Below are 17338 nucleotides of genomic sequence, written 5' to 3'. Positions count from 1 at the left end.
ATAATGTGTATGTAGTGATCTCCTCCTAGTGGTGGTGTATAATCTGTATGTAGTGATCTCCCTCTAGTGGTGGTGTATAATCTGTATCTAGTGATCTCCTCCTAGTGGTGGTGTATAATCTGTATGTAGTGATCTCCCCCTAGTGGTGGTGTATAATCTGTATCTATTGAGCTCCTCCTAATGGTGGTGTATAATCTGTATGTAGAGATCTCCCCCTAGTGGTGGTGTATAATCTGTATTTCGTGATCTCCTCCTAGTGGTGGTGTATAATCTGTATGTAGTGATCTCCCCCTAGTGGTGGTGTATAATCTGTATGTAGTGATCTCCTCCTAGTGGTGGTGTATAATGTGTATGTAGTGATCTCCTCCTAGTGGTGGTATATAATCTGTATGTAGTGATCTCCCCCTAGTGGTGGTGTATAATCTGTATGTAGTGATCTCCTCCTAGTGGTGGTGTATAATGTGTATGTAGTGATCTCCCCCTAGTGGTGGTGTATAATCTGTATGTAGTGATCTCCCCCTAGTGGTGGTGTATAATCTGTATGTAGTGATCTCCTCCTAGTGGTGGTCTATAATCTGTATGTAGTGATCTCCTCCTAGTGGTGGTGTATAATCTGTATGTATTGATCTCCCCCTAGTGGTGGTGTATAATCTGTATGTAGTGAGCTCCCCCTAGTGGTGGTGTATAATCTGTATGTAGTGAGCTCCTCCTAGTGGTGGTGTATAATATGTATGTAGTGAGCTCCCCCTAGTGGTGGTGTATAATCTGTATGTAGTGAGCTCCTCCTAGTGGTGGTGTATAATCTGTATGTAGTGAGCTCCTCCTAGTGGTGGTGTATAATATGTATGTAGTGAGCTCCTCCTAGTGGTGGTGTATAATCTTTATGTAGTGAGCTCCCCCTAGTGGTGGTGTATAATGTGTATGTAGCGATCTCCTCCTAGTGGTGGTGTATAATCTGTATGTAGTGATCTCCCCCTAGTGGTGGTGTATAATCTGTATGTAGTGATCTCCTCCTAGTGGTGGTGTATAATCTGTATGTAGTGATCTCCTCCTAGTGGTGGTGTATAATCTGTATGTAGTGATCTCCTCCTAGTGGTGGTGTATAATCTGTATGTAGTGATCTCCTCCTAGTGGTGGTGTATAATCTGTATGTAGTGATCTCCCCCTAGTGGTGGTGTATAATGTGTATATAGTGATCTCCCCCTAGTGGTGGTGTATAGTATGTATGTAGTGATCTCCCCCTAGTGGTGGTGTATAATCTGTATGTAGTGATCTCCCCCTAGTGGTGGTGTATAATGTGTATGTAGTGATCTCCTCCTAGTGGTGGTGTATAATCTGTATGTAGTGATCTCCTCCTAGTGGTGGTGTATAATCTGTATGTAGTGATCTCCTCCTAGTGGTGGTGTATAATCTGTATGTAGTGATCTCCTCCTAGTGGTGGTGTATAATCTGTATGTAGTGATCTCCTCCTAGTGGTGGTGTATAATCTGTATGTAGTGATATCCCCCTAGTGGTGGTGTATAGTCTGTATGTTGTGATCTCCCCCTAGTGGTGGTGTATAATGTGTATGTAGTGATCTCCTCCTAGTGGTGGTGTATAATCTGTATGTAGTGATCTCCTCCTAGTGGTGGTGTATAATGTGTATGTAGTGATCTCCTCCTAGTGGTGGTGTATAATCTGTATGTAGTGATCTCCCCCTAGTGGTGGTGTATAATGTGTATGTAGTGATCTCCCCCTAGTGGTGGTGTATAATCTGTATCTAGTGATCTCCTCCTAGTGGTGATGTATAATCTGTATGTAGTGAGCTCCCCCTAGTGGTGGTGTATAATCTGTATGTAGTGATCTCCCCCTAGTGGTGGTGTATAATCTGTATATAGTGATCTCCCTCTAGTGGTGGTGTATAATCTGTATCTAGTGATCTCCCCCTAGTGGTGGTGTATAATCTGTATGTAGTGATCTCCCCCTAGTGGTGGTGTATAATGTGTATGTAGTGATCTCCCCCTAGTGGTGGTGTATAATCTGTATCTAGTGATCTCCTCCTAGTGGTGGTGTATAATCTGTATGTAGTGAGCTCCCCCTAGTGGTGGTGTATAATCTGTATGTAGTGATCTCCCCCTAGTGGTGGTGTATAATCTGTATATAGTGATCTCCCTCTAGTGGTGGTGTATAATCTGTATCTAGTGATCTCCTCCTAGTAGTGGTGTATAATCTGTATGTAGTGATCTCCCCCTAGTTGTGGTGTATAATCTGTATGTAGTGATCCCCCCTAGTGGTGGTGTATAATCTGTATCTAGTGAGCTCCTCCTAGTGGTGGTGTATAATCTGTATGTAGTGATCTCCCCCTAGTGGTGGTGTATAATCTGTATGTAGTGATATCCCCCTAGTGGTGGTGTATAATCTGTATGTAGTGATATCCTCCTAGTGGTGGTGTATAATGTGTATGTAGTGAGCTCCTCCTAGTGGTGGTGTATAATCTGTATGTAGTGGTGCTGTATAATCTGTATGTAGTGATCTCCCCCTAGTGGTGGTGTATAATCTGTATCTAGTGAGCTCCTCCTAGTGGTGGTGTATAATCTGTATGTAGTGATCTCCCCCTAGTGGTGGTGTATAATCTGTATCTATTGAGCTCCTCCTAGTGGTGGTGTATAATCTGTATGTAGTGATCTCCCCCTAGTGGTGGTGTACAATCTGTATGTAGTGATATCCCCCTAGTGGTGGTGTATGATCTGTATTTCGTGATCTCCTCCTAGTGGTGGTGTATAATGTGTATGTAGTGATCTCCTCCTAGTGGTGGTGTATAATCTGTATGTAGTGATCTCCCTCTAGTGGTGGTGTATAATCTGTATCTAGTGATATCCTCCTAGTGGTGGTGTATAATCTGTATGTAGTGGTGCTGTATAATCTGTATCTAGTGATCTCCTCCTAGTGGTGGTGTATAATCTGTATGTAGTGAACTCCCCCTAGTGGTGGTGTATAATCTGTATGTAGTGATCTCCCCCTAGTGGTGGTGTATAATCTGTATCTATTGAGCTCCTCCTAGTGGTGGTGTATAATCTGTATGTAGTGATCTCCCCCTAGTGGTGGTGTACAATCTGTATGTAGTGATATCCCCCTAGTGGTGGTGTATAATCTGTATTTCGTGATCTCCTCCTAGTGGTGGTGTATAATGTGTATGTAGTGATCTCCTCCTAGTGGTGGTGTATAATCTGTATGTAGTGATCTCCCTCTAGTGGTGGTGTATAATCTGTATCTAGTGATCTCCTCCTAGTGGTGGTGTATAATCTGTATGTAGTGATCTCCCCCTAGTGGTGGTGTATAATCTGTATCTATTGAGCTCCTCCTAATGGTGGTGTATAATCTGTATGTAGTGATCTCCCCCTAGTGGTGGTGTATAATCTGTATGTAGTGATCTCCCCCTAGTGGTGGTGTATAATCTGTATGTAGTGATCTCCCCCTAGTGGTGGTGTATAATCTGTATGTAGTGATCTCCTCCTAGTGGTGGTGTATAATGTGTATGTAGTGATCTCCTCCTAGTGGTGGTATATAATCTGTATGTAGTGATCTCCCCCTAGTGGTGGTGTATAATCTGTATGTAGTGATATCGCCCTTGTGTTAATGTATAATCTGAATGTAGTGAGCTCCTCCTAGTGGTGGTGTATAATCTGTATGTATTGATCTCCTCCTAGTGGTGAGGTATAATCTGTATGTAGTGATCTCCTCCTAGTGGTGGTCTATAATGTGTATGTAGTGATCTCCCCCTAGTGGTGGTGTATAATGTGTATGTAGTGATCTCCCCCTAGTGGTGGTGTTTAATCTGTATGTTGTGAGCTCCCCCTAGTGGTGGTGTATAATGTGTATGTAGTGATCTCCCCCTAGTGGTGGTGTATAATGTGTATGTAGTGATCTCCCCCTAGTGGTGGTGTATAATCTGTATGTAGTGATCTCCTCCTAGTGGTGGTGTATAATGTGTATGTAGTGATCTCCCCCTAGTGGTGGTGTATAATCTGTATGTAGTGATCTCCCCCTAGTGGTGGTGTATGATCTGTATGTAGTGATCTCCCCCTAGTGGTGGTGTATAATCTGTATGTAGTGATCTCCCCCTAGTGATGGTGTATAATCTGTATGTAGTGATCACCCTCTAGTGGTGGTGTATAATCTGTATGTAGTGAGCTCCCCCTAGTGGTGGTGTATAATCTGTATGTAGTGTTATCCCCCTAGTGGTGGTGTATAATCTGTATGTAGTGATCTCCTCCTAGTGGTGGTGTATAATCTGTATGTAGTGATCTCCTCCTAGTGGTGGTGTATAATCTGTATGTAGTGATCTCCTCCTAGTGGTGGTATATAATCTGTATGTAGTGATCTCCCCCTAGTGGTGGTGTATAATATGTATGTAGTGATCTCCCGCTAGTGGTGGTGTATAATCTGTATGTAGTGATCTCCTCCTAGTGGTGGTGTATAATCTGTATGTAGTGATCTCCCCCTAGTGGTGGTGTATAATCTGTATGTAGTGATATCGCCCTTGTGTTGGTGTATAATCTGAATGTAGTGAGCTCCTCCTATTGGTGGTGTATAATCTGTATGTATTGATCTCCTCCTAGTGGTGATGTATAATCTGTATGTAGTGATCTCCTCCTAGTGGTGGTCTATAATCTGTATGTAGTGATCTCCTCCTAGTGGTGGTGTATAATCTGTATGTAGTGATCTCCCCCTAGTGGTGGTGTATAATCTGTATGTAGTGAGCTCCCCCTAGTGGTGGTGTATAATCTGTATGTTGTGAGCTCCCCCTAGTGGTGGTGTATAATCTGTATGTAGTGATCTCCTCCTAGTGGTGGTGTATAATGTGTATGTAGTCAGCTCCCCCTAGTGGTGGTGTATAATCTGTATGTAGTGAGCTCCTCCTAGTGGTGGTGTATAATCTGTATGTAGTGAGCTCCTCCTAGTGGTGGTGTATAATCTGTATGTAAAGAGCTCCTCCTAGTGGTGGTGTATAATCTGTATGTAGTGAGCTCCCCCTAGTGGTGGTGTATAATCTGTATGTAGTGATCTCCCCCTAGTGGTGGTGTATAATCTGTATGTAGTGATCTCCCCCTAGTGGTGGTGTATAATCTGTATGTAGTGATCTCCCCCTAGTGGTGGTGTATAATCTGTATGTAGTGATCTCCCCCTAGTGGTGGTGTATATTCTGTATGTAGTGATCTCCTCCTAGTGGTGGTGTATAATCTGTATGTAGTGATCTCCTCCTAGTGGTGGTGTATAATCTGTATGTAGTGATCTCCCCCTAGTGGTGGTGTATAATGTGTATGTAGTGATCTCCCGCTAGTGGTGGTGTATAATCTGTATGCAGTGATCTCTCCCTAGTGGTGGTGTATAATCTGTATGTAGTGATCTCCTCCTAGTGGTGGTGTATAATCTGTATGTAGTGATATCCCCCTAGTGGTGGTGTATAATCTGAATGTAGTGAGCTCCTCCTAGTGGTGGTGTATAATGTGTATGTAGTGATCTCCCGCTAGTGGTGGTGTATAATCTGTATGCAGTGATCTCTCCCTAGTGGTGGTGTATAATCTGTATGTAGTGATATCCCCCTAGTGGTGGTGTATAATCTGAATGTAGTGAGCTCCTCCTAGTGGTGGTGTATAATCTGTATGTAGTGATCTCCTCCTAGTGGTGGTGTATAATCTGTATGTATTGATCTCCTCCTAGTGGTGGTGTATAATCTGTATGTAGTGATCTCCCCCTAGTGGTGGTGTATAATCTGTATGTAGTGATCTCCCCCTAGTGGTGGTGTATAATATGTATGTAGTGATCTCCCCCTAGTGGTGATGTATAATGTGTATGTAGTGATCTCCTCCTAGTGGTGGTGTATAATCTGTATGTAGTGAGCCCCTCCTAGTGGTGGTGTATAATCTGTATGTAGTGATCTCCCCCTAGTGGTGGTGTATAATCTGTATGTAGTGATCTCCCCCTAGTGGTGGTGTATAATGTATATGTAGTGATCTACCCCTAGTGGTGGTGTATAATTTGTATGTAGTGAGCTCCCCCTAGTGGTGGGGTATAATCTGTATGTAATGATCTCCCCCTAGTGGTGGTGTATAATGTGTATGTAGTGATCTCCTCCTAGTGGTGGTGTATAATCTGTATGTAGTGATCTCCTCCTAGTGGTGGTGTATAATGTGTATGTAGTGATCTTCCCCTAGTGGTGGTGTATAATCTGTATGTAGTGATCTCCCCCTAGTGGTGGTGTATAATGTGTATGTAGTGATCTCCCCCTAGTGGTGGTGTATAATCTGTATGTAGTGATCTCCCCCTAGTGGTGGTGTATAATGTGTATGTAGTGATCTCCCCCTAGTGGTGGTGTATAATCTGTATGAAGTGATCTCCCCCTAGTGGTGGTGTATAATCTGTATCTAGTGAGCTCCTCCTAGTGGTGGTGTATAATCTGAATGTAGTGATCTCCCCCTAGTGGTGGTGTATAATCTGTATGTAGTGATATCCCCCTAGTGGTGGTGTATAATCTGTATTTCATGATCTCCTCCTAGTGGTGGTGTATAATCTGTATGTAGTGATCTCCCTCTAGTGGTGATGTATAATGTGTATGTAGTGAGCTCCTCCTAGTGGTGGTGTATAATCTGTATGTAGTGGTGCTGTATAATCTGTATGTAGTGATCTCCCCCTAGTGGTGGTGTATAATCTGTATCTAGTGAGCTCCTCCTAGTGGTGGTGTATAATCTGTATGTAGTGATCTCCCACTAGTGGTGGTGTATAATGTGTATGTAGTGATCTCCTCCTAGTGGTGGTGTATAATCTGTATGTAGTGATCTCCCCCTAGTGGTGGTGTATAATCTGTATTTCGTGATCTCCTCCTAGTGGTGGTGTATAATGTGTATGTAGTGATCTCCTCCTAGTGGTGGTGTATAATCTGTATGTAGTGATCTCCTCCTAGTGGTGGTGTATAATCTGTATTTCGTGATCTCCTCCTAGTGGTGGTGTATAATCTGTATGTAGTGATCTCCTCCTAGTGGTGGTGTATAATCTGTATGTAGTGATCTCCTCCTAGTGGTGGTATATAATCTGTATGTAGTGATCTCCCCCTAGTGGTGGTGTATAATATGTATGTAGTGATCTCCCGCTAGTGGTGGTGTATAATCTGTATGTAGTGATCTCCTCCTAGTGGTGGTGTATAATCTGTATGTAGTGATCTCCCCCTAGTGGTGGTGTATAATCTGTATGTAGTGATATCGCCCTTGTGTTGGTGTATAATCTGAATGTAGTGAGCTCCTCCTAGTGGTGGTGTATAATCTGTATGTATTGATCTCCTCCTAGTGGTGAGGTATAATCTGTATGTAGTGATCTCCTCCTAGTGGTGGTGTATAATGTGTATGTAGTGATCTCCCCCTAGTGGTGGTGTATAATCTGTATGTAGTGATCTCCCCCTAGTGGTGGTGTATAATCTGTATGTAGTGATCTCCCCCTAGTGGTGGTGTATAATCTGTATGTAGTGATCTCCTCCTAGTGGTGGTGTATAATGTGTATGTAGTGATCTCCCCCTAGTGGTGGTGTATAATCTGTATGTAGTGATCTCCCCCTAGTGGTGGTGTATAATCTGTATGTAGTGATCTCCTCCTAGTGGTGGTGTATAATGTGTATGTAGTGATCTCCCCCTAGTGGTGGTGTATAATCTGTATGTAGTGATCTCCCCCTAGTGATGGTGTATAATCTGTATGTAGTGATCATCCCCTAGTGGTGGTGTATAATCTGTATGTAGTGAGCTCCCCCTAGTGGTGGTGTATAATCTGTATGTAGTGATATCCCCCTAGTGGTGGTGTATAATCTGTATGTAGTGATCTCCTCCTAGTGGTGGTGTATAATCTGTATGGAGTGATCTCCTCCTAGTGGTGGTGTATAATCTGTATGTAGTGATCTCCTCCTAGTGGTGGTATATAATCTGTATGTAGTGATCTCCCCCTAGTGGTGGTGTATAATATGTATGTAGTGATCTCCCGCTAGTGGTGGTGTATAATCTGTATGTAGTGATCTCCTCCTAGTGGTGGTGTATAATCTGTATGTAGTGATCTCCCCCTAGTGGTGGTGTATAATCTGTATGTAGTGATATCGCCCTTGTGTTGGTGTATAATCTGAATGTAGTGAGCTTCTCCTATTGGTGGTGTATAATCTGTATGTAGTGATCTCCTCCTAGTGGTGGTCTATAATCTGTATGTAGTGATCTCCTCCTAGTGGTGGTGTATAATCTGTATGTAGTGATCTCCCCCTAGTGGTGGTGTATAATCTGTATGTAGTGAGCTCCCCCTAGTGGTGGTGTATAATCTGTATGTTGTGAGCTCCCCCTAGTGGTGGGGTATAATCTGTATGTAGTGATCTCCTCCTAGTGGTGGTGTATAATGTGTATGTAGTCAGCTCCCCCTAGTGGTGGTGTATAATCTGTATGTAGTGATCTCCCCCTAGTGGTGGTGTATAATCTGTATGTAGTGATCTCCTCCTAGTGGTGGTGTATAATCTGTATGTAGTGAGCTCCCCCTAGTGGTGGTGTATAATCTGTATGTAGTGAGCTCCTCCTAGTGGTGGTGTATAATCTGTATGTAGTGAGCTCCTCCTAGTGGTGGTGTATAATCTGTATGTAGTGAGCTCCTCCTAGTGGTGGTGTATAATCTGTATGTAGTGAGCTCCCCCTAGTGGTGGTGTATAATCTGTATGTAGTGATCTCCCCCTAGTGGTGGTGTATAATCTGTATGTAGTGATCTCCCCCTAGTGGTGGTGTATAATCTGTATGTAGTGATCTCCCCCTAGTGGTGGTGTATAATCTGTATGTAGTGATCTCCCCCTAGTGGTGGTGTATATTCTGTATGTAGTGATCTCCTCCTAGTGGTGGTGTATAATCTGTATGTAGTGATCTCTCCCTAGTGGTGGTGTATAATCTGTATGTAGTGATCTCCCGCTAGTGGTGGTGTATAATCTGTATGCAGTGATCTCTCCCTAGTGGTGGTGTATAATCTGTATGTAGTGATCTCCTCCTAGTGGTGGTGTATAATCTGTATGTAGTGATCTCCTCCTAGTGGTGGTGTATAATCTGTATGTATTGATCTCCTCCTAGTGGTGGTGTATAATCTGTATGTAGTGATCTCCCCCTAGTGGTGGTGTATAATCTGTATGTAGTGATCTCCCCCTAGTGGTGGTGTATAATATGTATGTAGTGATCTCCCGCTAGTGGTGGTGTATAATCTGTATGCAGGGATCTCTCCCTAGTGGTGGTGTATAATCTGTATGTAGTGATCTCCTCCTAGTGGTGGTGTATAATCTGTATGTAGTGATATCCCCCTAGTGGTGGTGTATAATCTGAATGTAGTGAGCTCCTCCTAGTGGTGGTGTATAATCTGTATGTAGTGATCTCCTCCTAGTGGTGGTGTATAATCTGTATGTATTGATCTCCTCCTAGTGGTGGTGTATAATCTGTATGTAGTGATCTCCCCCTAGTGGTGGTGTATAATCTGTATGTAGTGATCTCCCCCTAGTGGTGGTGTATAATATGTATGTAGTGATCTCCCCCTAGTGGTGATGTATAATGTGTATGTAGTGATCTCCTCCTAGTGGTGGTGTATAATCTGTATGTAGTGAGCCCCTCCTAGTGGTGGTGTATAATCTGTATGTAGTGATCTCCCCCTAGTGGTGGTGTATAATCTGTATGTAGTGATCTCCCCCTAGTGGTGGTGTATAATGTATATGTAGTGATCTACCCCTAGTGGTGGTGTATAATTTGTATGTAGTGAGCTCCCCCTAGTGGTGGGGTATAATCTGTATGTAATGATCTCCCCCTAGTGGTGGTGTATAATGTGTATGTAGTGATCTCCTCCTAGTGGTGGTGTATAATCTGTATGTAGTGATCTCCTCCTAGTGGTGGTGTATAATGTGTATGTAGTGATCTTCCCCTAGTGGTGGTGTATAATCTGTATGTAGTGATCTCCCCCTAGTGGTGGTGTATAATGTGTATGTAGTGATCTCCCCCTAGTGGTGGTGTATAATCTGTATGTAGTGATCTCCCCCTAGTGGTGGTGTATAATCTGTATGCAGTGATCTCCCCCTAGTGGTGGTGTATAATGTGTATGTAGTGATCTCCTCCTAGTGGTGGTGTATAATGTGTATGTAGTGATCTCCCCCTAGTGGTGGTGTATAATCTGTATGTAGTGATCTCTTCCTAGTGGTGGTGTATAATCTGTATGTAGTGAGCTCCCCCTAGTGGTGGTGTATAATGTGTATGTAGTGATCTCCCCCTAGTGGTGGTGTATAATGTGTATGTAGTGATCTCCTCCTAGTGGTGGTGTATAATCTGTATGTAGTGATCTCCCCCTAGTGGTGGTGTATAATGTGTATGTAGTGATCTCCTCCTAGTGGTGGTGTATAATGTGTATGTAGTGATCTCCTCCTAGTGGTGGTGTATAATCTGTATGTAGTGATCTCCTCCTAGTGGTGGTGTATAATGTGTATGTAGTGATCTCCCCCTAGTGGTGATGTATAATCTGTATGTAGTGATCTCCTCCTAGTGGTGGTGTATAATGTGTATGTAGTGATCTCCCCCTAGTGGTGGTGTATAATGTGTATGTAGTGATCTCCCCCTAGTGGTGGTGTATAATCTGTATGTAGTGATCTCCCCCTAGTGGTGGTGTATAATCTGTATGTAGTGATCTTCTCCTAGTGGTGGTGTATGATCTGTATGTAGTGATCTCCTCCTAGTGGTGGTGTATGATCTGTATGTAGTGATCTCCTCCTAGTGGTGGTGTATAATCTGTATGTAGTGATCTCCTCCTAGTGGTGGTGTATAATCTGTATGTAGTGATCTTCTCCTAGTGGTGGTGTATAATCTGTATGTAGTGATCTCCCCATAGTGGTGATGTATAATCTGTATGTAGTGATCTCCCCCTAGTGCTAGTGTATAATCTGTATGTAGTGAGCTCCCCCTAGTGGTGGTGTATAATCTGTATGTAGTGATCTCCCCCTAGTGGTAGTGTATAATCTGTATGTAGTGATCTCCTCCTAGTGGTGGTGTATAATCTGTATGTAGTGATCTCCTCCTAGTGGTGGTGTATAATCTGTATGTAGTGATCTCCCCCTAGTGATGGTGTATAATCTGTATGTAGTGAGCTCCTCCTAGTGGTGGTGTATAATGTGTATGTAGTGAGCTCCCCCTAGTGGTGGTGTATAATCTGTATGTAGTGATTTCCCCCTAGTGGTGATGTATAATCTGTATGTAGTGATCTCCCCCTAGCGGTGGTGTATAATCTGTATGTAGTGAGCTCTTCCTAGCGGTGGTGTATAATCTGTATGTAGTGATCTCCCCCTAGTGGTGGTGTATAATCTGTATGTAGTGAGCTCCCCCTAGTGGTGGTGTATAATCTGTATGTAGTGAGCTCCCCCTAGTGGTGGTGTATAATCTGTATGTAGTGAGCTCCCCCTAGTGGTGGTGTATAATCTGTATGTAGTGAGCTCCTCCTAGTGGTGGTGTATAATCTGTATGTAGTGATCTCCTCCTAGTGGTGGTGTATGATCTGTATGTAGTGATCTCCCCCTAGTGGTGGTGTATGATCTGTATGTAGTGATCTCCCCCTAGTGGTGGTGTATAATCTGTATGTAGTGATCTCCCCCTAGTGGTGGTGTATAATGTTTATGTAGTGATCTCCCCCTAGTGGTGGTGTATGATCTGTATGTAGTGATCTCCCCCTAGTGGTGGTGTATGATCTGTATGTAGTGATCTCCCCCTAGTGGTGGTGTATGATCTGTATGTAGTGATCTCCTCCTAGTGGTGGTGTATGATCTGTATGTAGTGATCTCCCCCCAGTGGTGGTGTATGATCTGTATGTACTGATCTCCCCCTAGTGGTGGTGTATAATCTGTATGTACTGATCTCCCCCTAGTGGTGGTGTATAATCTGTATGTAGTGATCTCCCCCTAGTGGTGGTGTATAATGTGTATGTAGTGATCTCCTCCTAGTGGTGGTGTATAATCTGTATGTAGTGATCTCCTCCTAGTGGTGGTGTATAATGTGTATGTAGTGATCTCCCCCTAGTGGTGGTGTATAATGTGTATGTACTGATCTCCCCCTAGTGGTGGTGTATAATCTGTATGTAGTGATCTCCTCTTAGTGGTGGTGTATAATGTGTATGTAGTGATCTCCTCCTAGTGGTGGTGTATGATGTGTATGTAGTGATCTCCCCCTAGTGGTGGTGTATAATGTGTATGTAGTGATCTCCTCCTAGTGGTGGTGTATAATGTGTATGCAGTGATCTCCCCCTAGTGGTGGTGTATAATCTGTATGTAGTGATCTCCCCCTAGTGGTGGTGTATAATCTGTATGTAGTGATCTCCCCCTAGTGGTGGTGTATAATCTGTATGTAGTGATCTCCCCCTAGTGGTGGTGTATAATGTGTATGTAGTGATCTCCCCCTAGTGGTGGTGTATAATCTGTATGTAGTGATCTCCCCCTAGTGGTGGTGTATAATCTGTATGTAGTGATCTCCCCCTAGTGGTGGTGTATAATCTGTATGTAGTGATCTCCCCCTAGTGCTGGTGTATAATGTGTATGTAGTGATCTCCTCCTAGTGGTGGTGTATAATGTGTATGAAGTGATCTCCCCCTAGTGGTGGTGTATAATCTGTATGTAGTGATCTCCTCCTAGTGGTGGTGTATAATCTGAATGTAGTGATCTCCCTCTAGTGGTGGTGTATAATGTGTATGTAGTGAGCTCCCCCTAGTGGTGGTGTATAATCTCTATGTAGTGATCTCCTCCTAGTGGTGGTGTATAATGTGTATGTAGTGATCTCCCCCTAGTGGTGGTGTATAATCTGTATGTAGTGATCTCCCCCTAGTGATGGTGTATAATGTGTATGTAGTGATCTCCCCCTAGTGGTGATGTATAATGTGTATGTAGTGATCTCCTCCTAGTGGTGGTGTATAATGTGTATGTAGTGATCTCCTCCTAGTGGTGGTGTATAATGTGTATGTAGTGATCTCCTCCTAGTGGTGATGTATAATCAGTATGCAGTGATCTCCTCCTAGTGGTGGTGTATAATCTGTATGTAGTGATCTCCTCCTAGTGGTGGTGTATAATGTGTATGTAGTGATCTCCCCCTAGTGGTGGTGTATAATGTGTATGTAGTGATCTCCTCCTAGTGGTGGTGTATAATGTGTATGTAGTGATCTCCTCCTAGTGGTGGTGTATAATCTGTATGTAGTGATCTCCCCCTAGTGGTGGTGTATAATCTGTATGTAGTGATCTCCCCCTAGTGGTCTATGTGATTATTTATGTTTATGAGGTGAATAATTGTGTCCTTTAGTTTACAGATGTTATTGTAGAATATTACTTTCCGTTGTAGTTTGGATAAATTGTGATTATTTTTTCCTGTAATATTTGAGCCTGTGATTAACCTCATGAATCTATTTGATAATTTTGGATTCTATTAGACCATGTGACCCCATCCCTATATATTGGGGTGATACACTATGGGGCACAGTGTTTGCGCCAGTTTTCTCTGCGCTCTCTGATGACCGCACCATGTCCTGCACCTAAGGGGGCGTCCGGTGCAGAGTTGGAGCACGCGGCACATTTATTACAGCGCTCGTGCACAGGTTGGGATCGCGCACTCCTGAGGACTATCACATTGTGCAATGTTTCCCGAGCGTTTACCTTCTATAGATCAGTCCGCCAGGGGACAGGCCGAACACAGATCCATCATATGAGACAGTAATCACGTAGAGCTTCTGCCCCGGCACCACCTGGGAGCCGCTGCCTTGGCACCTATAGGGCTGGACACCGGTGATGAGAAGGACGTCATTTGTGCTGTTCACTCCCCAGCAGACAGACTGAGTGCAGGCGATGTACTTGAGGTCCAGGTTATAAGTTATGAAGGTGACTTCTGACTTTCCAGAAAGTGTGTCGTCCTGGTTGAGACACACGGCCTTATTATCTAGAGTGACCCCGGCCAGGAACTGGAACCCTCCCGAATCTAACTGGAGCAGGGAACCTAAAGAATGAAATGAGGCGGATACTCAGCCCCCCTGCAGTGCTATGGACGGGTCTATAATAGTCATCTAATAGTATCAAGTAAAACATATACAAGCGGACACCCGACTTACAGACAACCCCTAGTTACAGACAACCCCTCTGCCCCCTGTGACCTCTGGATGTTACTATAGTCCCAGGCTCCAGGGATCAGCTGTCAGGTGTCTGTAATGAAGCTTTATGGATGATCCTCGGTCCCATTACAGCAAAAAATTTTAAAACTCCAATTGTCACGCACTTACCTGCACCCAGGATAGGATCGTGGACTCCAGTGAATGCCTTCAGCGCGGCAGCGACACCTGGTGGACATCGGGTGCACTACCTTATTTGGACAAGTCAGGAAAGTGCCAAAAAAAAGGTCTAAAACGCTTGATAAATGTGGTGCAAGGCATTTTAGACATTGGGGCAGATTTACTTACCCGGTCCATTTGCGATCCAGCGGCACGTTCTCTGCGGTGGATTCGGGTCCGGCCGGGATTTATTAAGGCAGTTCCTCCGACGTCCACCAGGCGCTGAAGTTCCCCGGAACGCACTGGAATACACCGAGCCGGGCTGAGTGAAGGTAACTGCAAGCTCCGCGACACATTTTTTTAAAAAAAATTCAGCGTTTTTTTCCGAATCCGTCGGGTTTTCGTTCGGCCACGCCCCCCAATTTCCGTCGCGTGCATGCCAGCGCCACAATCCGATCCTGTGCGCCAAAATCCCGGGGCAATTCAGGGGAAATCTGCGCAAATCGGAAATATTCGGGTAACACGTCGGGAAAACACGAATCGGGCCCTTAGTAAATGACCCCCAATGTTTTAGGCGCAAAACTACCAGAATTGTGGCACTAGTGCGTTAATACATCCCCTCCTATAAGTTACAGATAAAGAAAAAAAAAATGAAAAAATTCTTGCTCCGATGAGTCTTTGCCTTATTTATTATAATGTCCAGTAAATGGCGTCTGATAATATTCTCACATCTGTACAATAAGACAATAATCACTCACAGAGAAGATCCCATTGACAAGGATGGAGGCGTTACTGGGGAAATTTTCCAGCGGCGCGTTCTCTGCGCTGGATTCGGGTCCAGCCAGGATTCACTAAGGCAGTTCCTCTGACGTCCACCAGGTGGCACTGCTGCGCTGAAGAGCATCAGAACGCACTCAAATACACCGGCCTATCCTGGATGAAGGTAAGTGCAAGCTCCGCGACACTTCCGATCGCGTGCGCCAAAATCCCGGGGCAATTCAGGGAGAATCGGCGCAAATCGGAAATATTCGGGTAACACGTCGGGAAAACGCGAATGGGCCCTTAGTAAATGTGCCCCAGTGAGTGCGTCCTATACAGATGTTTGCACGGGATCTATCACTAATTTGCGCCTAAAAAGGTGCAAAATAGGTCGCAGAAAATGCCCCTCCTCTGAGCAGCTGCACTTCCAAAATAAAAAATCACTTTACATTACTAAAAACATAAATTTTAGGTTCCAAAATGAAGAATTCCCTCCATGCAACATGGAAAATACTTCGGAGCAGTTTTATAATGTAACATTTCCCCAGTAACGACTTCTCCATTGTCTATGGGATCATCTCTGGGAGTGATTATTGTCTTATTGTACAGATGTGAGGATATTATCAGTCTCCATTTACTGTACATTATAATAAAAAAGGCAAAGACTCATCTGAGAGAATTTTTTTTTATTTTTTTCCATCTCTGTAACTTTTAGCCCCTGCAGTTACATCACAATGATAGTATGAGAGATGACGCCCGGAACGTTCCGTCACATTCTCTCAGTCTCCTTTCATTATTGCTCACAAATGAGATCTAACAATCTGAGACAAATTTGGCGCAAATTCCAAAACGCATTTACTAAGCCAGAACTAGATCCATCATAGATCAGGAGCCAAAAAGAAGACCAAACCAGCCGCAAAAACAGGCGAACCTGAGACCCCACTATGATTAATGTCCCCCCTAAGACTGAGCTGAAGGATTTTCCATGTTGCACAGAGGGAATTTTTCATTTGGGAATTGAAAACCTTTGTTTTTAGTAATGAAAAGTGAGATTTATTTCCAGTGCAGCCGCTCAGAGTTGGGGAATTTTTGCTACTTTTTAGGCACAAATTAGCAATAGATGCCGCACAAACCTCTGTATAGCAGCTGCTCACTATGTCAGATGCAGGGACTCCGAGCCACTAAGTGCCGGACTGTGCCGTGCGCCGGAAAATGGCGCATAAATGTGCAATTTCAACAAACTGCGGCAGATTATTACGCAAAAAAGCGATAGAAACAGTCTAAAAAAACTGCAATCAATGTCCCCCTAAAGGATTGGAGGAGGAGGCAGCAAAGATCGAATTTTTGCCTTTAGTAGTCAAGAAGTAAGATACATTTTCTTTAACCAGATTTGCTATTTACAGTTTCACAGCCAGACAGAGAAGGGTTAACAATCGCTAATGACGCAGTGTGAAGACCCAAGAGAACGCCCCAAATCTCAGCTTCTGGGACCCCCAGGACTGTCATGGGGGTAATACTGGAGGTCACAGCAGGAGCCCTCTACCCTCAGACGGTGATGCATCCACTTACCTGTTACCTGCATCCAAGTGCTACCTTGTAACCGGTAGATGTTGTACTTCGGGTTAATACCCCAGGTTCCGCCTGGACCGGTGGCCACAGAGAGGAGCTGCCCAGGAACCTGCTCCCACTTATTGTTCATTCTGTAGAAGACGTTGTTCGCATTATTTACCCCATAGACCTGCCCGAAGCCACAGGAAATCTGCCTCAGCTTCCCGGGGATCACCGTACAATCAGGTGTTAGATCTTAAAAAAAGAGAAGAAATGAAAAGAAAATCACATGAAAACTTAAAACCTGAGCAAAGAAATGTACAAGATCCCATAAGGCAGAGTCTGCGTGTACAAGGGGCAGGTTACCCTGAGCATCTCCAGAGACGAACAGCAAAAACACCCCCAGGATCAGCATCATGGTGACTCCTCTCTGTGATCTGGGAGGAGGATCTGCTCTTTTATAAGTCACCTGGACCCTGCCCCCGTCACATGAATAACTAGAGGAGGGACTAGTAATGGTCTCCACCCACAGGACGTGCTGAGCGATGCAGGACACTGGATGTCTCTTCTACTAAAGTGTCCTCTGATCATAAAGTCACCAGGACGAAGCACAAGGAGACATAGAAAGAAGGGGCACAGAGGGTCTGCAAAACATCAATACTAAGAAATAATAATAGCAAACTGCAAATACACCCCCCCATACACAGCGAGCTGCCATGTCCTGTGTCCTGACACCTTTC

At 44.2% G+C, this 17338-nt stretch overlaps 1 protein-coding gene across 1 annotated transcript; it reads right to left on the bottom strand.

Moving 5' to 3' along the window:
- Positions 1-13682: 13682 nt before the first annotated feature.
- Positions 13683-17042, bottom strand: LOC140108381 (fish-egg lectin-like). The gene is made up of 3 exons (XM_072131698.1): positions 16965-17042; positions 16620-16853; positions 13683-14023 (listed from the first exon to the last, which is right to left on the bottom strand). Exons 1-3 carry the CDS (start codon positions 17014-17016, stop codon positions 13683-13685), a joined length of 627 nt encoding a protein of 208 aa, XP_071987799.1. The 5' UTR covers positions 17017-17042.
- Between the last annotated feature and the right edge of the window lie 296 nt (positions 17043-17338).

This window comes from Engystomops pustulosus, unplaced genomic scaffold (genome assembly GCF_040894005.1).
Source record: "Engystomops pustulosus unplaced genomic scaffold, aEngPut4.maternal MAT_SCAFFOLD_122, whole genome shotgun sequence".
Lineage (NCBI taxonomy): Eukaryota > Metazoa > Chordata > Amphibia > Anura > Leptodactylidae > Engystomops > Engystomops pustulosus.
The sequence above is the reverse complement of the archived record's forward strand: the minus strand, read 5'-3'. Positions and strand labels throughout refer to the sequence as shown.

Coding starts and splice junctions, on each gene's coding strand:
- LOC140108381 (XM_072131698.1), bottom strand. CDS start 17,016: ATGATGCTGATCCTGGGGGTGTTTTTGCTGTTCGTCTCTGGAGATGCT. Junction 16,854..16,964: donor CGTCTCTGGAGATGCTCAGG/GTAACCTGCCCC, acceptor TCTTTTTTTAAG/ATCTAACACCTGATTGTACG. Junction 14,024..16,619: donor CACTTGGATGCAGGTAACAG/GTAAGTGGATGC, acceptor TTCATTCTTTAG/GTTCCCTGCTCCAGTTAGAT.